The sequence below is a fragment of the Spermophilus citellus genome (genome assembly GCF_964194105.1).
Source record: "Spermophilus citellus genome assembly, chromosome: 18".
Taxonomy (NCBI): domain Eukaryota; kingdom Metazoa; phylum Chordata; class Mammalia; order Rodentia; family Sciuridae; genus Spermophilus; species Spermophilus citellus.
Window position 1 is genome coordinate 8428028 of NC_138200.1, and position 27003 is coordinate 8455030.

General features: G+C 42.0%; 2 protein-coding genes across 5 annotated transcripts in view; both read left to right on the plus strand.

Annotated features, from left to right (window-relative positions):
- LOC308638140 (sulfotransferase 2A1-like) overlaps nt 1-18740 on the plus strand; it is a 28488-nt gene extending 9748 nt beyond the window's left edge. The window contains exons 2-8 of one of the 4 annotated variants that reach the window (XM_081275248.1): nt 9240-9422; nt 10496-10704; nt 12165-12291; nt 14686-14780; nt 14984-15185; nt 15520-15562; nt 15842-16003. In XM_081275248.1, the coding sequence (XP_081131374.1) occupies nt 9287-9422; nt 10496-10704; nt 12165-12291; nt 14686-14780; nt 14984-15185; nt 15520-15562; nt 15842-15860 (831 nt within the window). In that variant the 5' untranslated portion in view covers nt 9240-9286 and the 3' untranslated portion in view covers nt 15861-16003. Of the gene's footprint in view, nt 1-9239; nt 9423-10495; nt 10705-12164; nt 12292-14685; nt 14781-14983; nt 15186-15519; nt 15584-15841; nt 16020-18073 lie in introns of those variants that run through there. The other 3 variants (XM_081275249.1, XM_081275247.1, XM_081275250.1) reach the window with 3 other exon arrangements.
- The window catches only part of LOC308637274 (sulfotransferase 2A1-like), a gene marked incomplete at its 5' end in the record, with an annotated part of 104357 nt that overhangs the window by 9778 nt on the left and 67576 nt on the right, over nt 1-27003 (plus strand). The window lies entirely within an intron of this gene.

A 27003-nucleotide genomic window follows, 5' to 3' on the forward strand; every position in this document is an offset into this window, starting at 1 on the left:
TCATTGCTGCCAGTTTCGTAGGGCAGAGGGGCCTTAGGCAGATGTGGGGCCCAGTTCAGGGCTATCGAGGGTGTGAGAGGGAGATGCTGGAGCTGCAGGAGGCTTATCTGGGCTCTGTTTGTCTGCAGATGCCTTTGGCTTAGGACAGGGCTCAGGGCTGGCTCCGATCCCTTCTAACTCTTGGGCACAGACAGTGTGTTTTATTATTTTTTCCCCTTTTCTTTTAGACTTCCTATGAGGGCTTCTTGACATCTCTTTATCTTTAGCCCTTCTTCTTGGTTGGGCCCCATCCCTGGTCTGGATAATGGGCTGCCCCAGATCAGTCCTGGCCCAGGGTTCCTCCGTGTAGGAGGGAGCATGATTTCTCCAGCTTATGAGCTAAATGGTGGAGAAAGGCTGGCACACGAAACGGCCTCGTCTCCCTCAGGCGTTTCCCTCTGGTCAACATGGGCAGGTCCTTTAGTCCCTTGCAGGGGCATTCGGAGAGTCATCTGGGCTGTGGCTCTGGTCTTGGGACAAATGTCCCACCTTATTCTTGGGAGGTGAAGAGTCTTTGGTCCTAGGAAGCCTCTGGCTCTGAGGACATCACAGAGGACGGAATGGCCAGTACTGGGGCCATCATTTGTTGCCTCTGAGGACGAGGGGGCTGGGGGTCAGTCTACTGTCCCATTGGTCTTGGCAAAGTTGGTCCTGGGTCCTCTTCTGGCTCACTGGGAAAACTGTTCCCTTTCCTGTCTTTCTTAGTCAGGTTTTCTGTTTAGCTGCTTTCCGCTGGGTCTTAGAGACCACTATGCTCCTGGCTAACATCAGCTTGGACTGTCCATCTAGACAGGCTTTCAACCAAGGGGACTGTTTCTGTACTATCTCTTGACAGCAATCAATGTAAGAGAAAGGGTTCAGGGGTTTCAATAACAATCAAAAGACCTCAGCAATGACTCTCTCATCTAAAGATCCTTCTGGTGGCCAGCCACTTGGGTGAGCCACTCTAATTCACAGAGCATGCCACCTTTGTGGAGTGAGTCTCACCCACAGTTACCAGGAAAACCTTCCTAAAGGTCTCTAACACACGTTTCAGAAGGCTCAGTTTCCTTAGTGTGCCTCCCATGGTCCACCCTGCATCGGTGTCGCACACTGAGAACAAAACACACTTAGGACAAGACTCGCTTCGTCCATCTCCAGCCGCTCCCCTCGTGGGGACTTAGGGCCCTCTTAGCCTTGTGGGTGGGTATCAACCCTGACCTGGAGCTTTCACCTGTATGTTGGTTGCTGAAATTCCGCCATAGACTGTATGAGGGGCCACGGAACCGCGGATCAGGACTCTGCACTCGCTTCAGCCCTTGGGTTGGGTTGGAACCCTTCCCTTTGTCCGTCTCATTCCCACACTTTCCCACAGACATGGCCAGGACAGAATTTCTATACCGCCCAAATTCCAACAATTCCAAACCAAACAGAAAAGGGAGTCACGGTGGGTGTCCCCTCTGCTCACTGACCCCGAACAGAGACTACTCGGGTGACCCCCCCCCCCCCCCCGGTCCCTTTCAGCTCCAGCCACTTTGGAGGGCACTTGGGACCCAACAGAGGGTGATCAGGCCTCTCTTCCACCCGCTTAGGCCTCGAAGGGGAAGTCAGGTGGGCTGCAAACCAAATGGACCCGGGTCCTACCTGTTCATCTGGGTGGTGCTCCAAACCCTAATTCTGGTTCCTGTTGCCTGTGGGTCCCGTTGTGCTCCAGGGTGGCAGTCCCAGGGCGCTGGGTGAGTGGATCACCCTTCAGGCCAAGAGTGGCCTGGGCACGCCAAGTGGAATGCTGTCCCTTATCACCCCAGGGAAGCTGGTCCCTGGAGACAAGAGAGGCACAATAGCCTTCCTTACCTCCTCTGTCCCATCTGGGTCACCAAAAATGTTGTAGGGACAAATGAGGCAAGGCACCGAAGACAGCAGGAAACAGTTTTATTTGGCTGCAGCCAGGTTCAGGGGGCACAGCCTTTGCTGTAATCAATTAATCCCCTGAACCCCGAGTTCAGGGAGTTTCAGAATTTTATACCCACATGTAAGGGGAGGGGCTCAGAAGTTCACATAAAAGCAGCTTTTTCTTTCACTGTTCTGGACAAGTTAACTCTTCAAGGACAACACCTGAGAAGGGAGGAGCTTCTTCTCCCCTCTCCTTCCTCCCCCTGCTACCTGTTACCATGGAGCCCAGGTGGTAACTTCTCTCCTCTTAGGAATGTAGACATCTCTGTGAAGCCCAGCTCAAGGCCAGAGGCCTTGTTTGCACATTTCTTCAAAGTAGTATACTGGATACGTTTGTGAAAAACTAGTAAGGGGGTGTCCAGCACCTGGAGGGCAGGTATCTTCTCAGCCAGTGGCCAAGTAAACAGGGCGACTCGAAAATAGGAAGTTTATCGACATTGGACTCTTTTGCAGAGACTCTTTTGCTGACAGTCCTAAAATCAGCCGTGGTGAAGATTTTTGGAGAGGCCCAGTTAAGACTTTTCCGTGGAGAAAGGGGGTGTCACTTCACTTCCTCCACCCTTATCAAGAACCTGCCCCTGCTCTAACCTGTTGCCAAGGTAAACTGTCCCGGGAATTTCCCCTCCCTACAGGGAGCTGCAAGGTTATTAATGTGAGCTTGGCTGCACCATCCTGCCCTTCCTCCTTCAGCCCACCTTTCCCCACCTTTTGGCCACCCACCAAGCATTTCTGGCCTAGTCACACCTGCAGGAAGGAGGAAGACTAGGGGGAAGGCAGAAGAACCAAGGCAGCCTAAGACATTAAAAGGGCAGAACACCTTGCTTCTTAGGATACCAGCTAAGTCCCCTTCTCCCTAGGGGAGAAGTCTATGTTACCCCTTTTTAAATAAGCCCTGCTTTGTATGCTTGCCTCACGGTGCTTCTCTACGGTTCAAATTTCAACTGGTAGGGAAGCAGGACTTGTCACTGATAACCAATGGTGTCAGGAGTATATCCTGACAAACATTATTGGCATTTTTAAATGCTAGCTGTTTAACTATGAATTCTGAGGTGTTTGAATTTCTGATCAACCTGTTAGCTGCCAGGTACAGGTGTGCTACAAAATCGGAGAATTCTTCTTCTGATCCCTGTTTTATCTGGCTAAAATCTAACTTCTCTTGATCCCAGGAAGATGTCTCAAACCATGCTATTTTGGCACATGCAGTGATCTGATCATAAATGGCTAGATCATAATTCAATTGTCTCTCTAGGTCCGCAATTTCTCCAGTTCCCTTTACTGTTACCAAGGCATCAAAGCCTTGCCTCCTCTGTTTCTCTCAGCCTGTTTGGTACAATAATCAGTCCAGTGAGATCACCAAAAGAGATAATCACCCCCAGAAAGGCAAGCATCTGTCATTGAAATCCAGTCATTTGGGGTAGAGTCTCCTGGAATAACAAACCAAGCAGGCTTTGCACAAAGGGAGAGTTTGGACCATCGGTACCGCATGCGCTTCTGAGCCCCTTTAGTTCAGTCTTCAGGTGAACTGCAGCGTGCACACGGACATGCTGGCTTTGTTAGTCAATCTGCCTCAAAGACTGGGAAAAGACGGAAACCTGTCCTGTCTTCCCCTGCTTCCTGCGCTGTTCTAAGGCCACGTTGGAGGAGTGAGCATGGTGACCTCCAGGTCAGAGTAATTGTTGAACCCCTTTCTCCCAGAGGAGAGTGGCCGAATTCAGATGGCGGGTGCCAGGCCAGCTAGATGTAATTTAGGGAACTTCTCTCCTCCAGGTCTTCCTCACCTTCTGACTGAGTCCCCTCAAGTTGTGACTCTTTTCATCTATAGCTTCCTGTCCATGTTGTTCCCCTCCATTCATCTGCTTGGCTGTTAGTCATCATTTTGGGAAAGCACACAAACCCCTCACTGTTGGTAAAGATGCCTCCTGGAGCGCTTCTCTTCCGGGAGTTCAGGTCCATGACACACTGAATGGCGCGAACTATCACCTCCAGTCCCTGAAATGGCACAAACTGTGACCTCCAACCTCTAGGAGGCTCATACCCTGTCCTGCCCAGAGAGGGACCCTCGGCCAATAAAGAAGTAACAGCCCACTCCCCCCCTGCTCCCCCTCATCCCCTGCTGAGCCCATAAATATCAACACCCTGCTCGTGCTCCTCTCTCTCTCTCTCTCTCTCTCTCTCTCTCTCTCTCTCTCTCGACCCCCTTCTCTACTGTGACTGGCTGATGTGGTCCCGCTAATAAAATCTTGGACAGGTAAACAGTTGTTTTGCTTGTCGAATTCACGGAGCCTTTCCACCACTCCTTACACTCACCACTTACCAAATAAACCTTTCCAGCAGCCCCCATGTTGAGTAGACTAATACCACAGGAGGAAGAGGCAAGGTCCTCCTCTTGTACACCTAGAACAGTGAATATGTAGGAGGATCTTGTAAACGTATATTTGATTAATGAATGCTCCAGCTAATTCATTAAAGGAACCCACTGATCTTTTATACAAAATAATAACAGCCTGGATCAAGATCAAGGTGGGAAATGACTGATTTAGACTGATTTTCCATTCTCTCCTTTGCCTTCGTTTATGGTGATATGTATCATGAGAAGTCCCCAAGATGTCGGTGTGTCAGGTTACTATGTTTGGACTATGTCAAGACTTTCTACAAAAGCAGTCATTGGAACAATATTTTCAATGGTTCATCTAAGGCACCTGTGAGTGTGCGTGACACAGATCTGGTTCCTCTACTGGACTTTCTCCTAATTTCGGTTGTGCCTTTTGTATTCTTTTTCTGTATATGTTCCACCTATGAGAGAAAGCAGACAACTCTTGACCCTGTGAGTCTGGCTTGTTTCAGGAAGCATGCTGGTCTCCAGTTCCATCCATTTTCCTGCAAATGGCATACTTTAGTTCTTTCTGACTGAGGGAAATCCATTGTGTATGCATAGCACATTTTATTCATCTATTTGTCAGTCAGTGCACTCCTAGCTGGTTCCATAACTTAGCTGCTGTGAATTGAACTGCCATCAACCTGGGTGTGCTTGTGTCACTATAGTGTGTTGACTTTAATTCTGTTGGATTAATACCAAGGAGCTCTGTGACTGGATCATGTGGTTTCTCCATTCCTTGTCTTTTAAGGAAACTCAGTACTGATTTCCGTGGTGGTTGTGCTAATTCCTATCCCAATAGTGTGCCAGTGTTCCTTTCACTCATATCCCTGCCAGTATTTATTACTATTTGTGTTGCTGATGATTATCCTAGCTGGAGTGAGATGCAATCTCATTGAGAAACGATGGTTCATTTGCCCATGTATTGATTTGGTTATTTGGTTTTTGGTGTTAAGCTTTTTAATTTCTTTGTATATTGTGGATATTAATCCTGTGTCAGAAGAGTGGCTGGCAAAGATTTCCCCCATGCTGAAATCCCTCACTCCTGTCCCATTTCCTTTGCTGTGTGAAAGGTTTATAACTCGATGCCATTCCACCTATCAATTCTGGGTTTTCCTTCCTGAACACAACGAGTCTTATAGGAAGTTGTCCGGTGCCTATATATTGGAGTATAGGTGCTATGTTTTCTATGAATAGCTGCAGTGTTTATGGTCTAATTCCTGTGTTTTTTGATACCTCTGAGTTGATTTTTGTGCAGAATTTAGCTTCCTTTTTCTACATGTAGATAATCAGTTTTCCAAGCACCATTTTTTAAATTGGCAGCGTTATCTCCAAGATTTGCTCTTGGTGTCTTTGTTAAGAATCACATGACTCTATCTATGGGTTTGTCTCTTTGTCTTCTATTCTAATCTGTTGATCTATGAATCTATTTTCATATTAGTACAATGTTTTGTCGCTACATATCTTTGCTATGATTTTTCTACCAATGACATAATTTCATTCTTCTTTATGGCAGAATAAAGCCCCTGGTACATATACATACCCTATTTTTAAATCCATTCATTGGTGGAAGGTTGATTCCTTAACTTGGTTAGGTGACTCTCACTGGCATAAACAGGGGTGTGCATGTGATGCTATACAGGATGCTGACTTGAATTCCTTTGAACAAATGCCCAGGGGTGTTGGAGTTGGGTCACGTGGTGTCTCCATTCCTAGGCTTTGGAAGAACCTCCCTCCCTATCTCCACAGTGGCTGTGCTAATTTCTTTTTCCACCAACAACACATGGGTGCTCTTTCCTCCATGCTCTCACCAAAATTTGTTAATATCCTTGATACTTGACGTTCTAACTAGAGATGAAATCTTACTGTAGTTTTAATTTGCATTTCACTGATTGCTAAGAATATAAAACATTGTTTTATATATATGTTGACCATATATATTTCTTCTTGTGGGAAATGTATGTTAAATCTATTTTCATATTTAGACATTGAAGTAGTTTTTGGTGTTAATGGGTTTTTTAAAATTTTTTGAGTTTCTTTTATTTTTACATTCTGTAAGAGTAGCCAGCAAAGATTATCTCCCATCCTTTAGCATCTTTCTTTGCATACCTCTTTCATTGCTGTGCAAAACTCTTTTAATTTGGTGTCGTTCTATTTGTTAATTCATTGTTTTATTTCCTACATTTTAGGAGTCTTATTGAGGAAGTCAGTGTCTGCAACTCTATGTTGGAGAGTTGACCCTGTGTCTTCTTCTAGCAGTTAATAAGTTTCTGGTCTGATTCTAGGTCTTGACCCACGAAGTTTTGACTTTATTTGAAGATGAAGTACAGGATCTACTTCATGAATTTCTTGTAGAATCTCCCTGGGTGACATGTTTGGAACACCCCAGCTAAAGAATGAGACAGGAAGAACAGATTGTAGCAGTACAGTGAGAGCCTCCTGTGCCACCAGGGATAACTGCGGACCGTACACAGCAGGCACTCGAGGGCACTGGGGATATCTGTTGCCAGTGCAGCACTGATGCAGGAGTCACCCAGGATTTTCCATGTACAGCGTGAACTTGGTTATCACTGAGAACAAGCATATGGCAGCACAGAGCTGGACTCAGGGTCACTCAGAGATTGCTCTAGTCCAATGGACTGTGGACTCTGCTGTCCCTCAGACATAAGAATGGTCCAGGACAGGGCATGGATAGAAGTTCAGTACTGAGTTTGGACTCTGGTGACACTGTGGGATCCAGCAGAAAGCATAACTCGGATCATACCTGGTGACAAATGTAGGCCAGTAGGTGATTCAAATGAACTATATGTAAGTGTCACCACACTCTACACACAGGGACCCTCTCCAATAAATTTAACCATTTTACCAAAAAAAAACAAAACAAAACAAAACAAAACAAAAAAAAAACACTGAACAGTCAATTCTCAGAAGAAGAAATACAAATGGCCAACAAATATATAAAAGAAGTTCCACATCCCTAGGTGTCACAGATATGCAAATGAAAACTACATTGGGACATCTACTCACACTAGTCAGAATGATGAGCATCAAGAACACAAATAACGAATGCTGAGGGGGAGGAGGGGGAATGGGCCTCATCCACTGTGGGTGGAACTGGAAATTAGCACAGCCACTCTGGAAAGTGTGAGAAGATTCCTCAAAAGACTAACGGAACCCAAGGTGACCCAACTGTTCCATTCCTTGATATTTATCCTTCTCTAAAGTCAGAATACTGTAGGGACACAGCCACATCAAGGTTTATAATAGTGTAACTCACAAGAGCCACATTTGGGGCACTAGCCCAGGAACACATCAGCAGGTGGATGGATTAAGAAAATGTAGGATAGGGGCTGGGGATGTGGCTCAAGCGGTAGCGCGCTCGCCTGGCATGCATGCGGCCCGGGTTCGATCCTCAGCACCACATACAAACAAAGATGTTGTGTCCGCCGAGAACTAAAAAAAAATAAATATTAAAAAAAATTCTCTCTCACTCTCTCTCTCACTCTCCTCTCTCACTCTCTCTTAAAAAAAAAAAAGAAAATGTAGGATATAACTGATTGCTATAACTTTTAGAATTATCTGGCAATACTAGGAATAAAACAAAAGTCATGAAAAAGTGTCTCCTTTTTAAAAAGGTAGCTCTTGTGGCTGGGCTTTTGAATCAGGGGTAGAGCACTTGTCTAACATGTGGGAGGCCCTGTGATTGATCCTGAGCACCACAAAAAAATAAATAAATAAATAAGGAAAACAAAGTTTTAAAGAAAATATATCTTTCAATTAAAAAATTAGCGCTCTTTCTTCATGTACATATCTTTCTCTCTGTCAGAGAACTGGTATCCCCCTGAAGTTTTGCCTATTGGATCCACTTTTCCTTCAGCCAGAATACCACTCATGCCCAATTGTTGGTCATTCTCCCCAATATACACACAAGAGTCTGTGGCCACATCATATTTAGGGTCAGTATCAACAGCTCCTAGAGTCATACACAAGTGCTCAGTCTATTGATACACCCAAGGATTAACAGGAAGCGTGGAAAATGTTTTTTCTTCTGATTTTCATACATTCTACATGAAACTCTGTTGCCTTCTACGTAGGGTCTGCATCAGGCATTAGGATTCCACTGGTTTCCCTTTTAGCTGATAGAAGCCCATGGGGACTGATGAAAATATCAGTGTTCTTTAAGCAATTCTAGGATCAGTAGGTCCCTATTTATGGGCCCCGCGGATAAGCATGTTGCTGGAACATGTGAAGCTGTAGGCCTCGCAAGTCCCCTGGCACTGAGAGTGCTCGACCAAGGATGAGGCAGAGCTTTGATGGATCCTTGATGTGATAGACATGAAAATTCTCTAAATCGGCCCCTAAATCCTGACAGCCTGCAGCCCACTCCCACAGGTTAATCAGAAGAAAAGGGAGAACAGGACCCTGGAGTCAGTGACAGTCCACCCTCATATCTGCTGACTCTGAAGCAGGTTCCTGCCCTTTAGCCTGAGAGCCTTCAGTCCACTGTCCCTCTGTCTGCTTCCAGGCTATTATTCATACACTGTATCAGTCGGTTGCATGTAAAAATTCTACTTTGAAAACTCTTCAAATGCAAATAAATGGGAAAGAGTGGCTTTCTCAGGTCTCAGGGATTCATCAGTGGGTTATTTTGCAGCACTTGCCATGGCGTCCTGTCGTGAGATCATGTTGAGGTCACGAGGCTCATGTTCTCTGAATGAGTCCAAAATTGATCAACACAATGAAACTTTGGACTACCAGTCACAATTTGTTTTTAGATCTAGTTGAGCTGATAACAAAAAGAGTTAATGATTCTTTCAAATCGTTAATGATTCTTTTTGAATTTTTTAATTAAAGTAAGACTGGGTTTAAAGTCCAATATCACTATCTCCCACAGGGTCCAAAGGTGTGAACCTCAGCACCGGGCACAGAGAAATCATCATCATGACAGATGGCTACCTGTGGTTTGAAGGGTTACCTTTCCCTTCTATTGATTACAGCTATGAAGGCCTAAAAGAAGCATGTACTAAATTTGTGATAAAGGATGAAGATACAGTAATGGTGTCATACCCTAAGTCAGGTAAGGAAACTAGAAAGGAACTGTCCAGGAGAAAGGCGAGGGCTGTGTTCCTCACCTGCTCAGCAGATGGAGTTCATGACCTCTACAGCCAGTGAGCCCTGCTTGGGGGAGGAAGGGGCAGTGCCCCAGGCCACTTCCATTCAGACTAGGACACAGTGACGTAAGTGCTCAGCAGGGATCAGCTAAGCTACTGCAGGAAGATACAGAAGTGAATCCTAATGACATCCAGGCATCTGTGTGGTGGCCTGGGAGAGGAGGTGGCAGAGAGTGACCAGTGAGCACTTAAGGGTGAAATACCAGCTCCATAGAAATGAAAGAGGGACTGGGAGTCCATGGGGTGAAGAGGGGGATTTTAGAGCAGGAGGGTCAGCATGGACAATGGCTGGGAATCAGACAGGAGCCCGAGAAATTCAAGGGACTGAAAGGACATGCATCATAAATCTATGTGGTGGGCCTGGGGGCAGGAGCATTGCAAACAGGGCGAGGATTGAGGCCAGTGTCCTTGGAAGGGGCACTGTGCTGGGAAGTCAAGGGAAAGGGGAACATATAAAACCGATCTCAGCAAACAGCCAAGAGGTGGAAGAAACCTAAAATCCTTTCATAGAAGAATGTATAACAAAATATGGCATGTTAATAAAATGGGATACGATTCACCCTTCACAAGGAAGAATTATCTGATACATTCTACAACATGAAGCAATCTTGAATGAGTCATGCTAAATGCAACATTTTGGGCACAAAGGGACAAATACTATAGCATTCCACTGGTGTAAAATACCTAGTGTTCATAAAAAAAAAAAAAAAAACATCATGGGTCCCAGAGACCAAATATGGAGTAACAAGGGAAATGTTGTTAATAAGCTGAGAGTTTGAGTTTTTCAAGAATAAAAGTATCTGGACATTGTAAGAGCAAAATCAGGAATGTGCTTAATACTGCTTAGCACTACCCGACTGCATGCTTAAAATGGGTAAAGTTTACGTTATGGTAAAGTTTATATTATGCATTTTACCATAATGTTTTGTTCTCAAGTCATGTTGAAATGAGTGACCATCACTTTTACTTTCTTATCTAGGAACCCACTGGTTGATTGAAATTCTCTGCCTGATTCACTCCAAAGGCGATACCACATGGATTCGATCTGTGTCCATCTGGGATCGTGCACCCTGGTTAGAGATAGATACAGGATACGAATTGTTAAAGGAGAGAGAGGGCCCACGGTTCCTGACCTCTCACCTCCCCTTCCATCTCTTCCCTAAGTCTTTTTTCACTTCCAAGGCCAAGGTCAGTGCCTAATGTTTGATCAATGCTTTTTCCCTTCCATGTGCTCACTGGGTAGGTTGGGTGAGACCTGGGATAATAGTTTAGGTTGATGTGGCCACAACCAGACCACACTTGAGTGCAAGAATGTGGGACATTGCATAGATTATTCTAGCCTGAATTCAGATGTGAAGGGACTGGCTAAAGTCAGAATCTTAGAAAACTACATTTCCTGTGTAACCTGAATTATAACTGCAAGAACACTAGAGTATCCCAGCTTTGCAGCTCTTTAAGATGTCAGCCCGTATTAATTCAATAAAAGCCTCTTGCCACGTAGGTGGAAGCAGAGAGGTCAGTGTTGCCCACATGGGGAGCGGAGCATGCACACATTGATAAAGCATGAATCCAGGGGCGGCTCAGGACTGGTGGCCAGCTATGTCTCCATGGCAGCCCAGGGCACACCACTGTGTTTTGTGATTAGCAGCCACTGCAGCCTCCCTCTGGCTGACAGAGGGAGAAAACTATGGCACAGACCAGGGATATCCCAGATCTCTTGGTCAACAGACTCTTTGTAGAAAAATACCTTTGTAAAGTGTTTGTTGACTTCTAAACTTTTCCAGGTTTTTTTAAAACATCACCAAGAAATCTAGAATACTAATCTCCACTCTTGGAAATGTCATAAGGTATATAACAGTGAGCCTGCTCCAATAGACCCATATCCGTGTCTCCTGTTGGGTTTCTTTAACCTCTGCCCAATTAAACTGAGGTCTAAGGAGACCTAAGACCTCCAATAACAACACCAGGAAAGTTGGTGCAAATACAAAGTCAGTTGTGATGTTCAAGTACAAAAGAGTGAGCGTGTGTGTTTGTGTGTGTGTTCACTAATCTTCAACACCAGCCTCTTAATATGTACACAGTTAGGCAACTATCCCCCAGACCAGACTAGAACATTCCTGCTGTCCAGACAGTTCCCAGGCTCCTTGTACCCATCAGTGCCCACCACCTGAGGGAAACCCCCCCTGCACTTCAGCTGCAGATTGCTTTGGTGTATTCCTGAATTTTGTATAAGGCATCCGTGCTGCATGGATGTCCTGTCTGTGAGCTTCCTCCATGACCTTGAGTGTGAGAATGACTGTGTGTTGCTATGAAGGTGAATATACCATCATTGATCAATTCATTCTGCTGTTAGTGATCATTATGGAAAAGCACACAAGTGCCTCACCAACACCATCCAGAACTTTCCTGAAGGTTCCCATGTTGGGTAACCTCATGTCCTAGAATGAAGAGGCAAGGTCTTCCTCTTCTATTCCTATAATGGGAAACTAAAATGTATATTTGATGAATGAATGCTATAAATAATTAATTAAATGAATCCACTGATGTTCAGCAGATATTAAGTAAGAACTGCCTGGGTAAAGATGAAAATCAAGGTGGGAAAGGACCGATTGAGACTGATTTTTTCTCTCATTTTTTCTTCATGTAAGGTGATATATATCATGAGAAATCCCAAAGATGTCCTCGTGTCAGGTTACTATTATTGGACTACTACAAAATTTTCTAAGAAACCAGAGTCACTGGATCAATATTTTCAGTGGTTCCTCCAAGGCTACGGTGAGTCTCTGACCTACAGATCTTCATCCACACTGCTCTCCAAATTGTTTGGCATGACTTTTGTGCTCTTTTCTGTGTACGTCCCATGTATGAGAGAAAACAGACAACCCTTGACTCTGTGAGCCTGGCTTCCTTCAATGAGCATGCTGGTCTCCAGTTCCATCCATTTTCACACCAATTTGTGTCTTCACACATGTACTTTGGATAATAATGTCCATCACATTCCACCATCATTTCTAACCCCAAGCACCCTCCCTTCCCCTCTCACCCCTCTTCCCTATCTGGAGTTTGTCTGTTCCTCCCATGCTCCCGCTCCTACCCCACTATGAATCAGCCTCCTTATATCAGAGAAAGCATTCTGCATTTGATTTTGGGGACTGGCTAAATTCACTTAGCATTATCTTCTCTAACTCTATCCATTTATCTGCAAATGCCATGATTTTCCCTTTTATTGCTGAGTAATATTCCACTCTGAGGGGTTAAGATTTTTGGGTTCTTTATACATTCTGGATATTAATCCTCTGTCAGAAAAGTAGCTGACAAAGATTTTCTCCCAATTTTTCAGCCCTCTCTTGTCTCCTTACCATTGCTGTAAAAAACCTTTTTAGATGGATGCCATTCCTTTATCCATTCTTGGTTTTATTTCCTGAACACGAGGAGTCTTATGGACGAAGTTGTGCCTGCACCTGTATGTTGTAGTGTAACCATTGTTTTCTACTAGTACTTATGGGGTTTAGGGTCAAATTCCTGTTTGCTGATCCACTTTGAGTGGAATTTGTTGCAGCATTTAGCTTCATTCTTCTACATGTTTTCTTAGTACCACTTATTAAACAGACTGTATTCTCTCCAATTTTAGCTTTGGGTGTCTTTGTTATGAATCAGATGATTGTATCTGGGTGATTTGTCTCTCTCTGTGTTTTCTATTCTAATAAATTGATCTTTATGTCTATTTTATACAGCACAATTTTTGGGGGATTAGACCCACTACTTTGCAACACCAGTCAAGTGCTTTACCACTGAGCATCATTCTCGGCCCTTGATCATTATTTTTATTGCTGAAAATGGCTTTGCATTTTTGTTTTTCATGAAAATTGTGGGACTATTTCTTCTATTTCTGTGAAGAATCTCATTGGTATTTGATGGAGATTGCACTGAATTTGTAGATTTCTTTTGGAAATGTGGCATTGTTTAAATTCTGGTTATCCTTGAACATGGAAGGGGTTTTCACATTCTAGTGTCTTCTTCAATTTCTTTCTTCAGTGTTCTATAATTTTCATTCTAAGAGGTGTATCTGCTCTTTGGGTGGAGTAGTATGCCAAGGGTTTGTTTGTTTGTTGTTGTTGTTGTTTTTCTGTTTCTTTGAATTGACCAGGTATTGATCTCAAACCAAATAATTATTGAGCAATATTTCTTTTCCATTTTTATATTTTATATATAAATAAGGTAGTCTCGCTGAGGTCCTTAACTCTGCTAAGTTGCACAGGCTGATTTGAACTTGCCATCCTCCTGCCTCAGCATCCCTAGCTCCTGGGATTATAGGCGTGCCCCACCACACCTGGCTACCTAAGTATTTTTTGAGACCATTGTGAGTGGAATTGTATTTTTGGTTTCTTCCTCAGCAGATTCATTATTATTATGGATTTTTCTATGATGATCTTGTATCTTCCTATTCTGCTGAATGTGGTATCAGTTCTACAAGGGTTTGGGGGCAGCTTTAGGGGTCCTCAAACATAGCATCCTATCATCTGCAAACACTAATAATTTGGCTTCATTCTTTCCAACTGTATTATCTTGATCCCCTTCTCTTGCCTGACTTGTCTGATTAGAGTTCCCAAACTTCTGTTTAATGAGTGGTGAGAGTGCACATCCTTGCCTTGTTCCTGGTTTTAGGAGAAATGCTTCCAGTTTTCCCAGGTTAGCATGATGTTTTTTGGGGGTTTGTCACATGTAGCCTTTAGGATGCTCAGCCATGTTCTTCTCTCCAGGTAAAATCTACTGATGTGTAAAATACATTTATGAATTTGCTTATGGTGAACCAGACTTACATCCCTGTAATGAAATCAACGTGTCTTAAAGTATAATCCTAAAGTGTCAACACACCATGCCCTGTGTATAATCTTAATAGAATGTGCTAACATTTTAATAAGGTTTTGTATCTGTGTTCATAGGAATATTGGGCTGTATTTACTTACATGATATCTTGTTTGCCTTGGGTAAATATGCTACTGGTTTCATAGAATGAATTCAGAAATGTTCCCCTCTCTATTTCATCACCTTGTTTGAAGAGTATTTGTCAATTATACATGAATCAAGCTGTCAGGGTGTTAGAGTGACACGGATGGCACAGCCCTGTTTCAGCAGTGTGTCACCTGCAGCCCTGTGCCTGCCCCACAGTGCCCTATGGATCATGGTTCGAGCACATTCGTGGCTGGATGTCCATGAGAGACAGGGAGAACGTCCTGCTGCTGAGTTATGAAGAGCTGCAGAAGGTGAGCACCTGTCAGATCCAGTGCCCGCCAGCTCCTGACCATTCTTGCTCCCTCTAATGTCCGTGATCCTCAGTATCTGCTCTCCAACTTTCTGTAAATTGTAGCTCTTAAGGGTCACTAAGAGGAGATGAGCCCTTGGTCTCCATTGCCGTTTCTTCATTGATCTGCCCCCAAATGCAAGCTCTTCTTTCATGTCTTCAAAGCTTTCCATCTGGCAACATCTCCAGGGCCCTTCCACACACCCAGGCAGAGGGCAACGGCTTATTCTAGCACCTGTGGCTGCCAAGGTTTCTATGTGCAGGACCTATGATGCTCACAGAAATCTCGTCATCAGAAGGGACTGGGTAGAAAGCATTAATCCCAGAGGTGTGTCCACCTGTCTGGCTTCTCCCCTTGACTGGCCAGGTGAGATGAAGGAGAGATGTCACTTTGTGTAACTCTTGTGAGAGGTCAGGGGCTGGAGTAATCCCAATGGCTTACAGATGAAGCTCGGCACTGGTGGGCTGGATGCCGGGTACAGCTGGGTAACAGAAATGACTTCTAATGACCTGTAGCACAGCGTGGCCACTATAAACAAAGATAATCAATAATGCATTTCAAAATAGCAAGTGAAGAGGATTTTGAATGTTTTCAACTAAATCAATGATTTATGTCTGAGTTTGTAGATGTGCTACTTTACAGATTGGATGTCACACATTGAATAGATACTCATTCTAACTTTATTTTTCTGTTATCGTAGAGGAATGGCACACTGACTTGCACATAGATGTCCACTTCTGGATGTGAGTTTAAGAGCACCAAATGTAATTAATACATTTAAATTACATAATAAATTAATGTAATTTAAAATATCTAGAAATTTTTTCAGAATCGTTAAGCAATGTAAGAAAAAACCCTTTCTGTTTCTCCCTCCTTCTGACACCTATAGCAGTCTCCTCTCATCCTGACGTCATTCCTCTCCTCTCCCCCCATCCCCAGCCCTCCTAACACCTTCGTTCCTATCCTCCCATCTCCATTGTGATTCCCTCTCATAGACTCGCTCTTTGTTGTTCACATTGTAGGACGCAAGAAGCACCATAGAGAAGATCTGTCAATTCCTGGGAAAGAAGTTAAATCCAGAAGAACTGGACTCAGTCCTCAAGAATAGCTCCTTCCATGTCATGAAAGAAAACAAGATGTCCAATTTAGAAATGTTGCCTGAAACTTATGTCGATAAGGATTTCAAAATTACAAGAAAAGGTAAAAGCTCTGGTTTCAGAATGTGTGAGAATACTTGGAGGGAATTCTTGTGTTTCCCACTGGACCCTTAGAGTTAGGGTGTTTGAACATAGTGACTTGAGTGATTCATAACCAAGGAAACCTCTCATGTGCCTTGTGGAAAAATGTTTCCACGGTTCTGGGAGGGGCTGCCGTCCCTGGAGACAGCCGATTCCTTCAGGGCAGGAGAGTGCGTCTTGGAGATGGTCATGTCTGGGCCACACCACTTTGACTTACCATAGAGAACTGCCCTAAAGAAGAGATACATAGAGAATGAGCCAATAGGTGAAGTAGGGACTGGGTCATTTGTTATGAGACATTGGAAGGCCTCCTTCCTGTGAAGAAAGATGAATTATATCTACACCTTCAGTTTCATGTCTATTGAAAATGTCTACTGCATGTACTCACAGAACCAGTTTTTCCAAAATTCACCCAGTTCACATGTATCTGAAACGGCAATCCATGGAGTATTTATACTAAATGCTTCACAAGATATTCAAAAGATCAGGATTCTTACCACAGAGTGAGGCTGGAGCACAGAGCCATAAAACAGGAGTGGGCTAGGGGTGTACCTCAGGGGGAGAGCCCATGCCTAGCAGAAGAAGTCAAGAAAGCTTGTTCTAAAGACGAAGATATCAATGAATCAGTGGTTATAGGATAACAATTACATATTAGACATTCCTGTTTATATTCATATGAGTATAATGTTTACATGCATATACAACAGATATTGTTATATTTTCTGATAATTAGTTTGATTGGCCTGGTATGTGAAAATGAATTCCTATGATACATAAAATGGCACTATAATCAGATAAGGAAAGGGTCTGACTTATGCCCGTAACTTTAGCTTCCATTTGACCCCCACCACTTTCCCACAGGGTAACCCTGACAGGGCATTGTTTAAACTCTGTTCTGTGAAACAGGGTATAATGCTAGTATATTACTCATTCTTTTTGTTTTAAATAAATCACAGCAGAATGCATTACAATTCTTATTACACTTTTACAGCACAAGTTTTCATATCTCTGGTTGTATATAAAGTATGTTCATACCAATTTGTGTCTTCATACACATACTTTGGATAATGATATCTATCAAATTCCATGGTCATTTTAATCATTTTAAAAATTATTTCTTAAGCATTTACTGTGTCATTCCTTGAAGTATTAAATCTTGTATAGTGTATAAATTTTTTAGATGTCCTAATATTTGAGAAATGCATACCATATGAACATTCAAAAAGGAAATACATAGAACATATCATTTTGGTCATTGCTGTGAAATCAGCAAGGATGGATTTGTATGGTTAGAACTGAGAGCCCCAGTGAGTCCCTGCACTGGAGTCAACAGTTGAATTAGGCTAACGGACATGACATAATGTGTCTGCTAGGACAGCACTCTGGTGAGGAGCAGGAAAGGTAAACACCCTGAGGAGGGGGCAGCCTGGCAAGCTTGAGGCTGAATCAGAAGACTGTGTCATGGAGCTGAGAGAGCCAATGGGCAGTCCCAGGATGGAGTCTGAATCAACAAGGACCCTACACCTAGAGCCTCAACATCACCAGGGAACTTGGCTGAAGGAGACTGGAAATCTGGGGAGACATGAGCCAGAAGTGACTGGAGCCACTGGCTCTGCCAATGGATCCACATGGTGCCATGTGCAGAAGAACTTCTCACAAAGAAAGGCCAAAAGCAAAAAGACTAGTTGTGACCTGCTCTGATCATCTAGGTCAGAAATTTTGTTGTCTTGCATCAAAGTGCTCAAACCCAAGTGGTCAGAATTAGTTATAGTCCAGATCTTCTGATTTATACCCAGCCTCACTGCGTATGGATTCTGTACAGATTGCTTTGAAAATGGAGGGAAGTCAGGACACACTTTCCAGGCAGATAGACGAATAAATGGGCATGGTGTCCAAGCGGGAGAAGGCCTCACCAATGACCCAGTGCTCATTCTGCTGTCTTGACAGAGCAGGGAGGAGGTAGCCATCTTAAGACCTCTCCCTAGATCTGATCTGTGTCTACTTCATCTTTACCAGGCATCTGCGGGGACTGGAAGAATCACCTCACAGTGGCCCAAGCTGAAGCCTTGGATAAATTATACCAAGAGAAGATGGCGGGTTTCCCCAAAGAGCTGTTCCCATGGGAGTAGTGTCCAAAAATTCTGGATCTTTTAGAAATACTAACATTGTTTCCTGTCTTGGGATATTTACAATATTGGGAGGTTCTTAATATAAAAACCATTTCTATGAGAAAAGGAAGGAAAAGATAGGATAACATAAAAAACCAATGAAATATAAAATAATAGATGAGTAAAAGGAAGTCTAGTCGGTTAGAGGGAAGAAAATAGGTAAGGGGGGTGCCCAGCAGAGAAAGAGGGATCGTGACATAAAATTGATTGCAAATGGATAAGTTTTTACAGAAGAACTCAACACTATGTATAACAATACAGCTGTGTCAAAAAAAAAAAAAACACCAATTTGCCATTCTGCTTACTTGAATTATATGTTTTTCTTCTCTAATCACTTGCCTGTTGAAAATTACTAGAATTTCCCTAGTTACTTCACCACATCCTAGCTTTTGAATAATCTTACTAATATTTCAAACACATAGAGGCCTACAAAATTAAAATGAATATCCCACCATTGTGTCTCATTTTTAAAACAAGAAATAAAAATTAGAACCAGTTGAGGTTCCTTTCTATTACTTGTGTCTCTTGAATTTATTATGATGATGATCTGGAAGAGTGAAATTTCTAACTCAGATTTATTTTCATTCCCAGTGGTTTTTATAGCATAAAAAAAAACAAGTGCTATGTTTAGAACTTTTAAAACATATGTAAATGGACCTAAAATAAAAGGATAATTTGACCTCAATGTACCCAAGTTATCTCATCCTGAATATAACAAAATAAATACAGCAAAACAAAGTGAAGTAAGACAATGGGCCAAGCAGGCCTCGGGAGCGCCACCTACAGGTCTCCGGTTCTGGTGCCTTCTGCCCACTCCCAGCCCAGTCCTGCTTCCCTCCCTCTCTTCCTTCAGCACCTGGGTTCCCTCTCTTGGCTTTGTGGTGAGAGCCTCCCATCTTCCTTGGCTTCCTAGCTGAAGAACGTCAATCCTTCTCATTCCCCAAGAGCTTGGCCTCAAATTCTGGGCCCTTTTGAGAGTGAAGTAAATGAATTTATTCCAGTGACTGTTCTGTTTTCAAGTAGGGATGAGTTTCCTTCTTTAAGATCTTCTAATGTGCTGATTATCTGGGCTTGGTGTAGCTTCTTCCTTTGTCTTGTTCCTGTGTGGTCCATGATGTGATCAGAGGCCTGATGGCAGTCTTCATTGTTAATTCAGGCTCCTCTTACAGCCACTCACTATGTCCAAGCTCTGAATATGGACAACTAAGAGGTAGCACCATGGAGAATGTCTTGCTTTATGCAATTTGCCTGCTGTGTCTTCCATGGCATTTATTTTTGGTAAAATTAAACAAGCAGTAAACCCTTTCCTTCGTGATGTTGATAGGTCAGTACTTTGGGCTGTCTAAAAAGAATGACGCATGAATTCCTGAATCATCATAGCTATATTCATATTCTCTCTCTCTCTCTCTTCCTCCCTTCCTCCCTCCCTCCCTCCCACCATGTCCCCCTCTCTCCCACCTCTAGCCCCTCTCCTCCCTCCCTACCTCCCTCCATCATTCTCTCTCTCTCTGTTCCCTCTTCCCCTCTCTCTGGATTTATATAGCCATAATCTGAATAAGTTCCCCTCACTGTTGAGAACAAAGGCAAGTATTACCCCAATTACCTGAAACTCTGACCCGTTCAACAGAAGGATATTATGCAGAAACCTATAGAACTAAAGTTAGAAACAGGTAAAAGCACTAAAATTCATCATAAATGAAGATGTGATTCAAAGGACTGCCACCATATTCACAATCATCAAATTTAAGAAGGTATATAGACATAGTGATGCAAGAAGAAAAGAAAACTATGTTTAAAAATAAACACCCTTTTAGAAAATGATTATATATAGAAGATAGACATAGAAATAATTGCAATTTCTGAAAAAAAGAACCCAAAGTTTCTCAACAAGAGAAAATAAATACAATAACAAAGGTAATGCATTCCACTATTGTCATGTATGAAAAAAGTAAAAAAAAGATCTTATCCTGATATATCCATAGAGCAAACATTAAAGGGAAACATTTACCCTGAATAGTCAATGCTAATTCATATCCAAGTAAAAGTATGTAGCTTGAAGCACCTGATAACTCTAAGCTTTCCTAAAGGACAAAGTTATAAATAACTCTTACTTCTAACTTCTAACTAATTGGACACATATGGTGCATTATTGTTGACCATATGGCACACTGTGCCATGGAACACCAGGACATATTTCTCCAGTCTACCTGTAAAACCATACCCACTGATCAAACTCCCTCGTCCTCTGCTCCTTACCATCCCTGTGTCTGTTAAGCACCACTCTGCTGTTCCGATGTCATCTTTTCTATATGCCATTACAAGTGTAGTGTGGGCTTTTCTGTGACTGATTGATGTCACTTATAATGTCCTGCATGTCCATCCATGCTGCCCTAAGAAATAGCATTGTGTGCCTGCCTTCCTTAGACTACCAGATTGCATTACTTATATGTACCACACTCTATTTTTCCATTCAACACTTAACAGACATTTAGCTACCAATTTTATCAGATTTCAAATATGTCATACTAAGATTTAGTGGCAGAAAACAGTGCGGAAGATGCTATGAAACTATTCATATAAGTGTGTGCACCAATAAGTTTTTAAAATTTATTTTTTAGTTATAGTTGGACACAATACCTTTACTTTATTTATTGATTTTTATGTGGTGCTGAGGATTAAATACCTTTATTTTATTTATTGATTTTTATGTGGTGCTGAGGATTAAGCGCAGGGCCTCACACATGTTCCATGAGTGCTCTACCACTGAGCCAACCCTACCTCTGCATCAACAACTCTATACCCAGCCAAGCTGTCCCTCCAGTATAAAGGGTCCAGACAAAATTATGCACAATATAAATCTCAGTAATTGTTCTCACATGCTTTTCTGGAGGAATCCACTAGGCATCAACAAACTGTTCACTCTCCATAAATAAAATACAGTTTTACCTGGATAGATACCAAGACCCACAAAAAATCAGTAAATTCTGTCCACACAACGACAATGTCATAAGACTTAGCTCATGCCAGAATAAGAGGACATGAAATTTTGATCCCCAACACATATTTACCAGCAGGGAGAACTTAGAATGGTTGATTAACTTTTTAGGGCAAAGTTCCTCCATCAATAAAGTGGGTTCATACATTTGCAGGCCGTATGAAGTTTGGGGATTTTGATTTATAGTAGAATTGTTTTACAATGTTCATTTTATTGTTATTAGTTGTAGTTTTAGAAGCAAAATTGCCAACAATGCTAAATAAAACACTTTCTTAGCACTCAATATGTGCTAGATATTTTTTTATTGCTTGCCACATTGTATCACGGATAGTACAACTAATTTATGAGTAAGTTTCTATTGTAATTGCTTTATGAAAAGTAAAGTAGGGCACAAAGCAGTATACACTGCACAGTAAATATAGAAGCTAACAGTTCAACCCTGAGAGACTGACCACAGAGAGAGCATCTGTAAAATTAGTAATTACTTAAGATGATGATATTACTCAGTGGCAGAAGTGACAATCAAATTCTGTTTTATTGAAACAGCATCACAGGAATTTCTATCAAACTAAATATTCTATAAACAAAATATGTGTATTTTTAAAAAAATTTTCCATGACCAAATGGAAAACCCTCCCACATCACAAAAATAAAGGCATTGGAAAGAGTTATGCAAGCAGCCCACACAGAGGGATCTATTGTGCATTAGGATTGCACAGAATACTGGGGCTTGTGGTGATGTCTTCATGCATGCGCAGAGCGTAATGAGGTCTGCTTCACTGCTGGACCAAGCTTTCCCCTTCCACCCACTCCTCCCTTCCGTGATTCGTTCCCAAGACTCTCCTGTCTCTTTCATTTACCTTTGTACTGTCTCTGCTATTTTCTTTTTTCCTTCAACCTTCTACATATGTTATGAAATATATGAACATTGTCTTTCTAATTCTGTCTTATTATACTTAAAAAAATGATTTCCATTTTTATCCATTTTCCTACAAATGGTATAACTTTGTTCCTCTTTATGGCTGAACAAAGCTTCCTGATGAATATATACCACATTTATTATGCACTCATCAGTTGACAAATTGATTCCTTTAACTTACTTATTGTGAATCTCACTGGTATAAACTTGGGTGTGCATGTATTGTGGTATAGTATGATGACTGGAATTCTTTTGAATAATACCACAGACAGAGCTGGGTAATGTGGTGGTACCCTTTCTAATGTTTGATGAATCTCCATTCCTATCCTCATACTGGTTGTGCAAACTTCTAATTGCACCAACAGTGCCTAAATTTCCCTTCTCCCATGCTTTCGCCAGAATTTATTATTATTTTTGATACTTAACATTCTAACTGAAGATGAATTCTTATTGTTTTTTATAGAATATTGAATATTGTTTCATATATTTGTGGGCCATCTGTATTTCTTCTTGTGAGAAACATATTTGCCCATGTATTAATGATTGGCATGATTGTGTTTTTTAAATATTTAATTAATTATTAGAATTGTAATGCATTCCACTGACATGTATTTAAAAAATAATCGTGTTTTTGGTGTTTTTTTGAGTTCTTATTACATTCTGTCAGAAGAGTAGCTGGCAAAGATTTTCTCCCATTCTTTAGCATCTTACTTCACATACTTGCTTCCATTGCTGTGCAGACTCTTTTAATTTGGTATCTTTCTGTTAATCTTTGTTCTATTTTCTAAATTTTAGGTGTATTATTGAGGAAGTCAATACCTGCCACTATATGTCAGAGACATGACCCCATGCTTTCTTCTGGTGGTTAAAGAGTTTCTGTTCAAATTTGAGGTCTTCAGCCAATTTTGGGTTGACTTTTATATTAAGATGAAATCCAGGGATCTACTTCATCCCTGTATTGTGGAATCTCCCTGGTTCATATGGTTGAACAGCCCCAGTAGATGGACTCCTTGTAGAACAAATTGTAAACCGTACAGTTAGACCCTCATCAGCCACCAAGGATAACTGCAGACCATATGCAGCATGCACACAAGGGGCACTAGGGATAACTGTAGCCAGTGGAGTCACCCAGGACCACTGTAGTCCAGTGGATCCTGGATTCTGCTGTCACTCAGACATAACAGTTGTCCAAGGACAGGGCATGGACTAAAGTTGAGTCTATGGAATCTGGCAACACTGTGTCATCAAGCAGAGAGCTTGAACTTGGGTCACAAATGGGGACAAGTTTAGGCAATTGTGTGCTTCAAAGGAACTTTATATAAAAGGGTCAACACAATCCTGACACATGAACTTATTCCAGAAAATTGACAATTTTACCAGGAGAACTGAAAATTAATTTTCAGAAGAAGAAATATATATAAATAGCCAAGAGATGTATGGAAAAAATGTTCAACATCCCTAGTTATCACAGAATGCATCATAGTATCTCTGTTCATTGTGGCCCTAAAACGTTGGTCAGGTTTCTGTTTAACTCTGGAGCTGAACATATTCATCATTTCTTATGTGACTCATCTAGAACTAAAATACAAGATTGATTTGACCTAAATTTACCCAAATTATCTCCTTCCATGATGGTTGAATACAGCAAGATTAAGTTAACCAACACAATGTCCCAACAGAGCTTGGGAGTGACATTTAGAGATTCCAGGAATCAGATCAATCCTGCCCACTCCTTCACCTGCTCCACTCCATGGAACAACACAATATATTCCTCAACATGCAGGTAAAACTGTCCACATTGACCAAGCTCCCTCCTTCTGTCTCCCCTGTAACCCCTGGTCTCTGGTCAGCACTATTCTACTATTCTGGGGTCCTCTTTTCCACTGAGAGTGTAGTATTGCTGTTCCTGTGGCTGGCTCCTTTCATTGATAGTGTCATGCAAGTCCCTCTGTGTGACCATAAATAATAGGACTTCATACTTTTTTTTTAGATGGAACAAATTCCATTGCTTACATGTGCCACACACTTTCTGTCCATTCATCAGTTAACAGACATTTAGCTAGAAGAGAATTTTATCAGATTAGTGGGATATGTCAAAAGCCAACATTCAGTGGCAGAAAAATGTGAGGGAGGTTCTATAAAACTACTCAAAATCATGTGCACGAACACATTCATACTCAACCGAACTGTCCATCCAACACACACAAGCAGGTTGAACACCTGCTTTCTTTCTGTGCTGTGCATCTATGAAACATGGGTATGAAACACCCCCAGTCACAGACACAAGTGAAGCATTTAGCTCATGTGCCCACTAATATGGGGAAACCCGAGGATTGCAGGTTAGTCTACTCTACCACGCGGCCTGCGCAGTGGTTTCATTAATGAGGTTCTAGGCATAAAGTTAGTTAGAAGAGATCGAAATAAAACACACAAACCAGTTACCTTATTTATATTGCTAGGTCCGAGACGACGGCTCACCTCCCTGGTTCCCGCCTCTAGCCGCCCAGCAGGGCAGTGAGGATTACTCTGGGCTAGCAGGAGAGAGAGAGAGTGAACACTCCGGGGAGTAGTCTTTTATTTGGGGAACAAGAGATTCAGGGGAGAATTCCATCCAATGAAGGTTGAGGGGGGGCTGCACTCCAAGGTCAGGGTCAGTGATTGGGTCCCCGGGGTCAGTGGTCAGGCACACCCCCACACGGATGGGCTCTCTCATCAGGAAAGGGTCGGGAAAGCTCCGACACAGCCAGAGCGCCTCAGACCCTTAACGGGAGTCACCCAATCACGTGTCAGAATGGTCCCCGACAGTCTACCTCATGATGATGCTCACAAATTCTCCACTGGATTGAAAGCTGCATTGTAAGATGTTCTAAATAAAAACTGGCAGAAATATCTTCACTTTTGTAGAAGATAAAAACTGACCCACTGCCCCCTCTCACCTCTGTCCCAATCAATGGCAATTTTGATTGACCTGTGATTGGTTGTTTTGTACAGAAGACTTGGAAAACAATGGACCTCTGCCCCTTGTAAGGGTTATGACCTTCAGTAAGATTCTGTTTTCTTTCACATTAATATGGTATTGGCCCATGATGATACACAGAAGATTTGGGTTCGTGGTGATATATTCACACATGCACACAGAAAAATGTGGTCTCTTTCATTGCTTGACCCACACTCTCCCCTTCCCTCCTCTTCTTCCTTCCCCGATTCATTTCAAAGACTCTACTGTCTCTTCTATTTTTTATTACTCTTTTCTTTTTCCTTTTTTCTTTCTGTCTTCTGCATATGAGATAAAATATACAACCACTGACCTTCTGAGTCTTAGTTATCTAACTTTACAAGTTGTTCTCCACATTGATCCATTTTCCTACAAACGAAATAATTTCATTCTTCTTTATGGCCAAATAAAATTTTCTGCTATATATACATAACCCATTTTTTAAATCCCTTCATTAATTGAGAGATTGATTCCTTAACTTGGTTATTGTGAATCTCACTGGAATAAACAGGGGTGTGCATGTATTGCTATACAGGATGCTGACGTCAATTCCTTTGAATAGATGCCAAGGTGTGTTGGAGTTGGGTCACATAGTGGCTCCATTCTTATTTGCTAAGTTCTCTTTCCACCAAGAGTTCATGGATGCTCTTTCCTCCATGCTCTCACCAAAATTTATTATTATACTTGATACTTGACCTTCTAACTAAAGATGAAATATTGTTGTATTTTTGATTTGCATTTCCTTGATTGCTAAGAATATTAAACATTGTTTTATATATTTGGTGGCCATCTGTATTTCTTCTTGTGGGAAATGCATGTTAAGTCTATTTGCAAATTTACAGATTTAAGTATTTTATTTTTTGGTGTTAATGGGTTTTTAATTTCTTTTTTTTTTTTTTTAGTTTTTTTTCACATTCTGTAAGAGTAGCCAGCAAAGATTATCTCCCATCATTTAACATCTTTCTTCACATAGTTCTTCCATTGCTGTGCAAAACTCTTTTAATTTGGTGTCGTTCTATTTGTTAATTCATTGTTTTATTTCCTACATTTTAGGAGTCTTATTGAGGAAGTCAGTGTCTGCAACTCTATGTTGGAGAGTTGACCCTATGTCTTCTTCTAGCAGTTAATAAGTTTCTGGTCTAATTCTAGGTCTTTGACCCACTAAGTTTTGACTTTTATATTAAGAAGAAGTACAGGGATCTATTTCATCGATTTCTTGTGGAATCTCCCTGGGTGACATGTTTGGAACACCCCAGCTAAAGAATGAGACAGGAAGAACAGATTGTAGCAGTACAGTGAGAGCCTCCTGTGCCACCAGGGATAACTGCAGACTGTACACAGCAGGCACTCAAGGGCACTAGGAATAACTGTGGCCAGTGGAACATTAACTCAGTATTCAAACAGAGTTTTCCATTTACAGAGCATGAACTTGGTTATCACAGTGAACAAGTGTGTTGCAGCACAGAGCTGGACTCAGGGTCACAGAGAGACTACTGTAGTCCAGTGGATCCTGGACTCTGTCATCCCTCAGACATAACAGTTGTCCAAGGACAGGGCATGGACTAAAGTTGAGTACTGAGCATGGCATCTGGCAACACTGTGTGATCAAGAAAAGAGCTTGAATATGGGTCACAAATGGGGACAAATTTAGACTAGAGGGTGCTTCAAAGGAAGTACATGTAAGGGTCAACACAATCCTGACACATGAACTTATTCCAGCAATTGACAATTTTGCCAGGACAACTGAACACATACTTCTCAGAAGAAGAAATACAAATGGCCAAGAAATACATGAAAAAATGTTCAACAACATCCCTAGTTATCACAGAAATGCAAATCAAAACTACATAGAGATTTCCTTTCACTCCA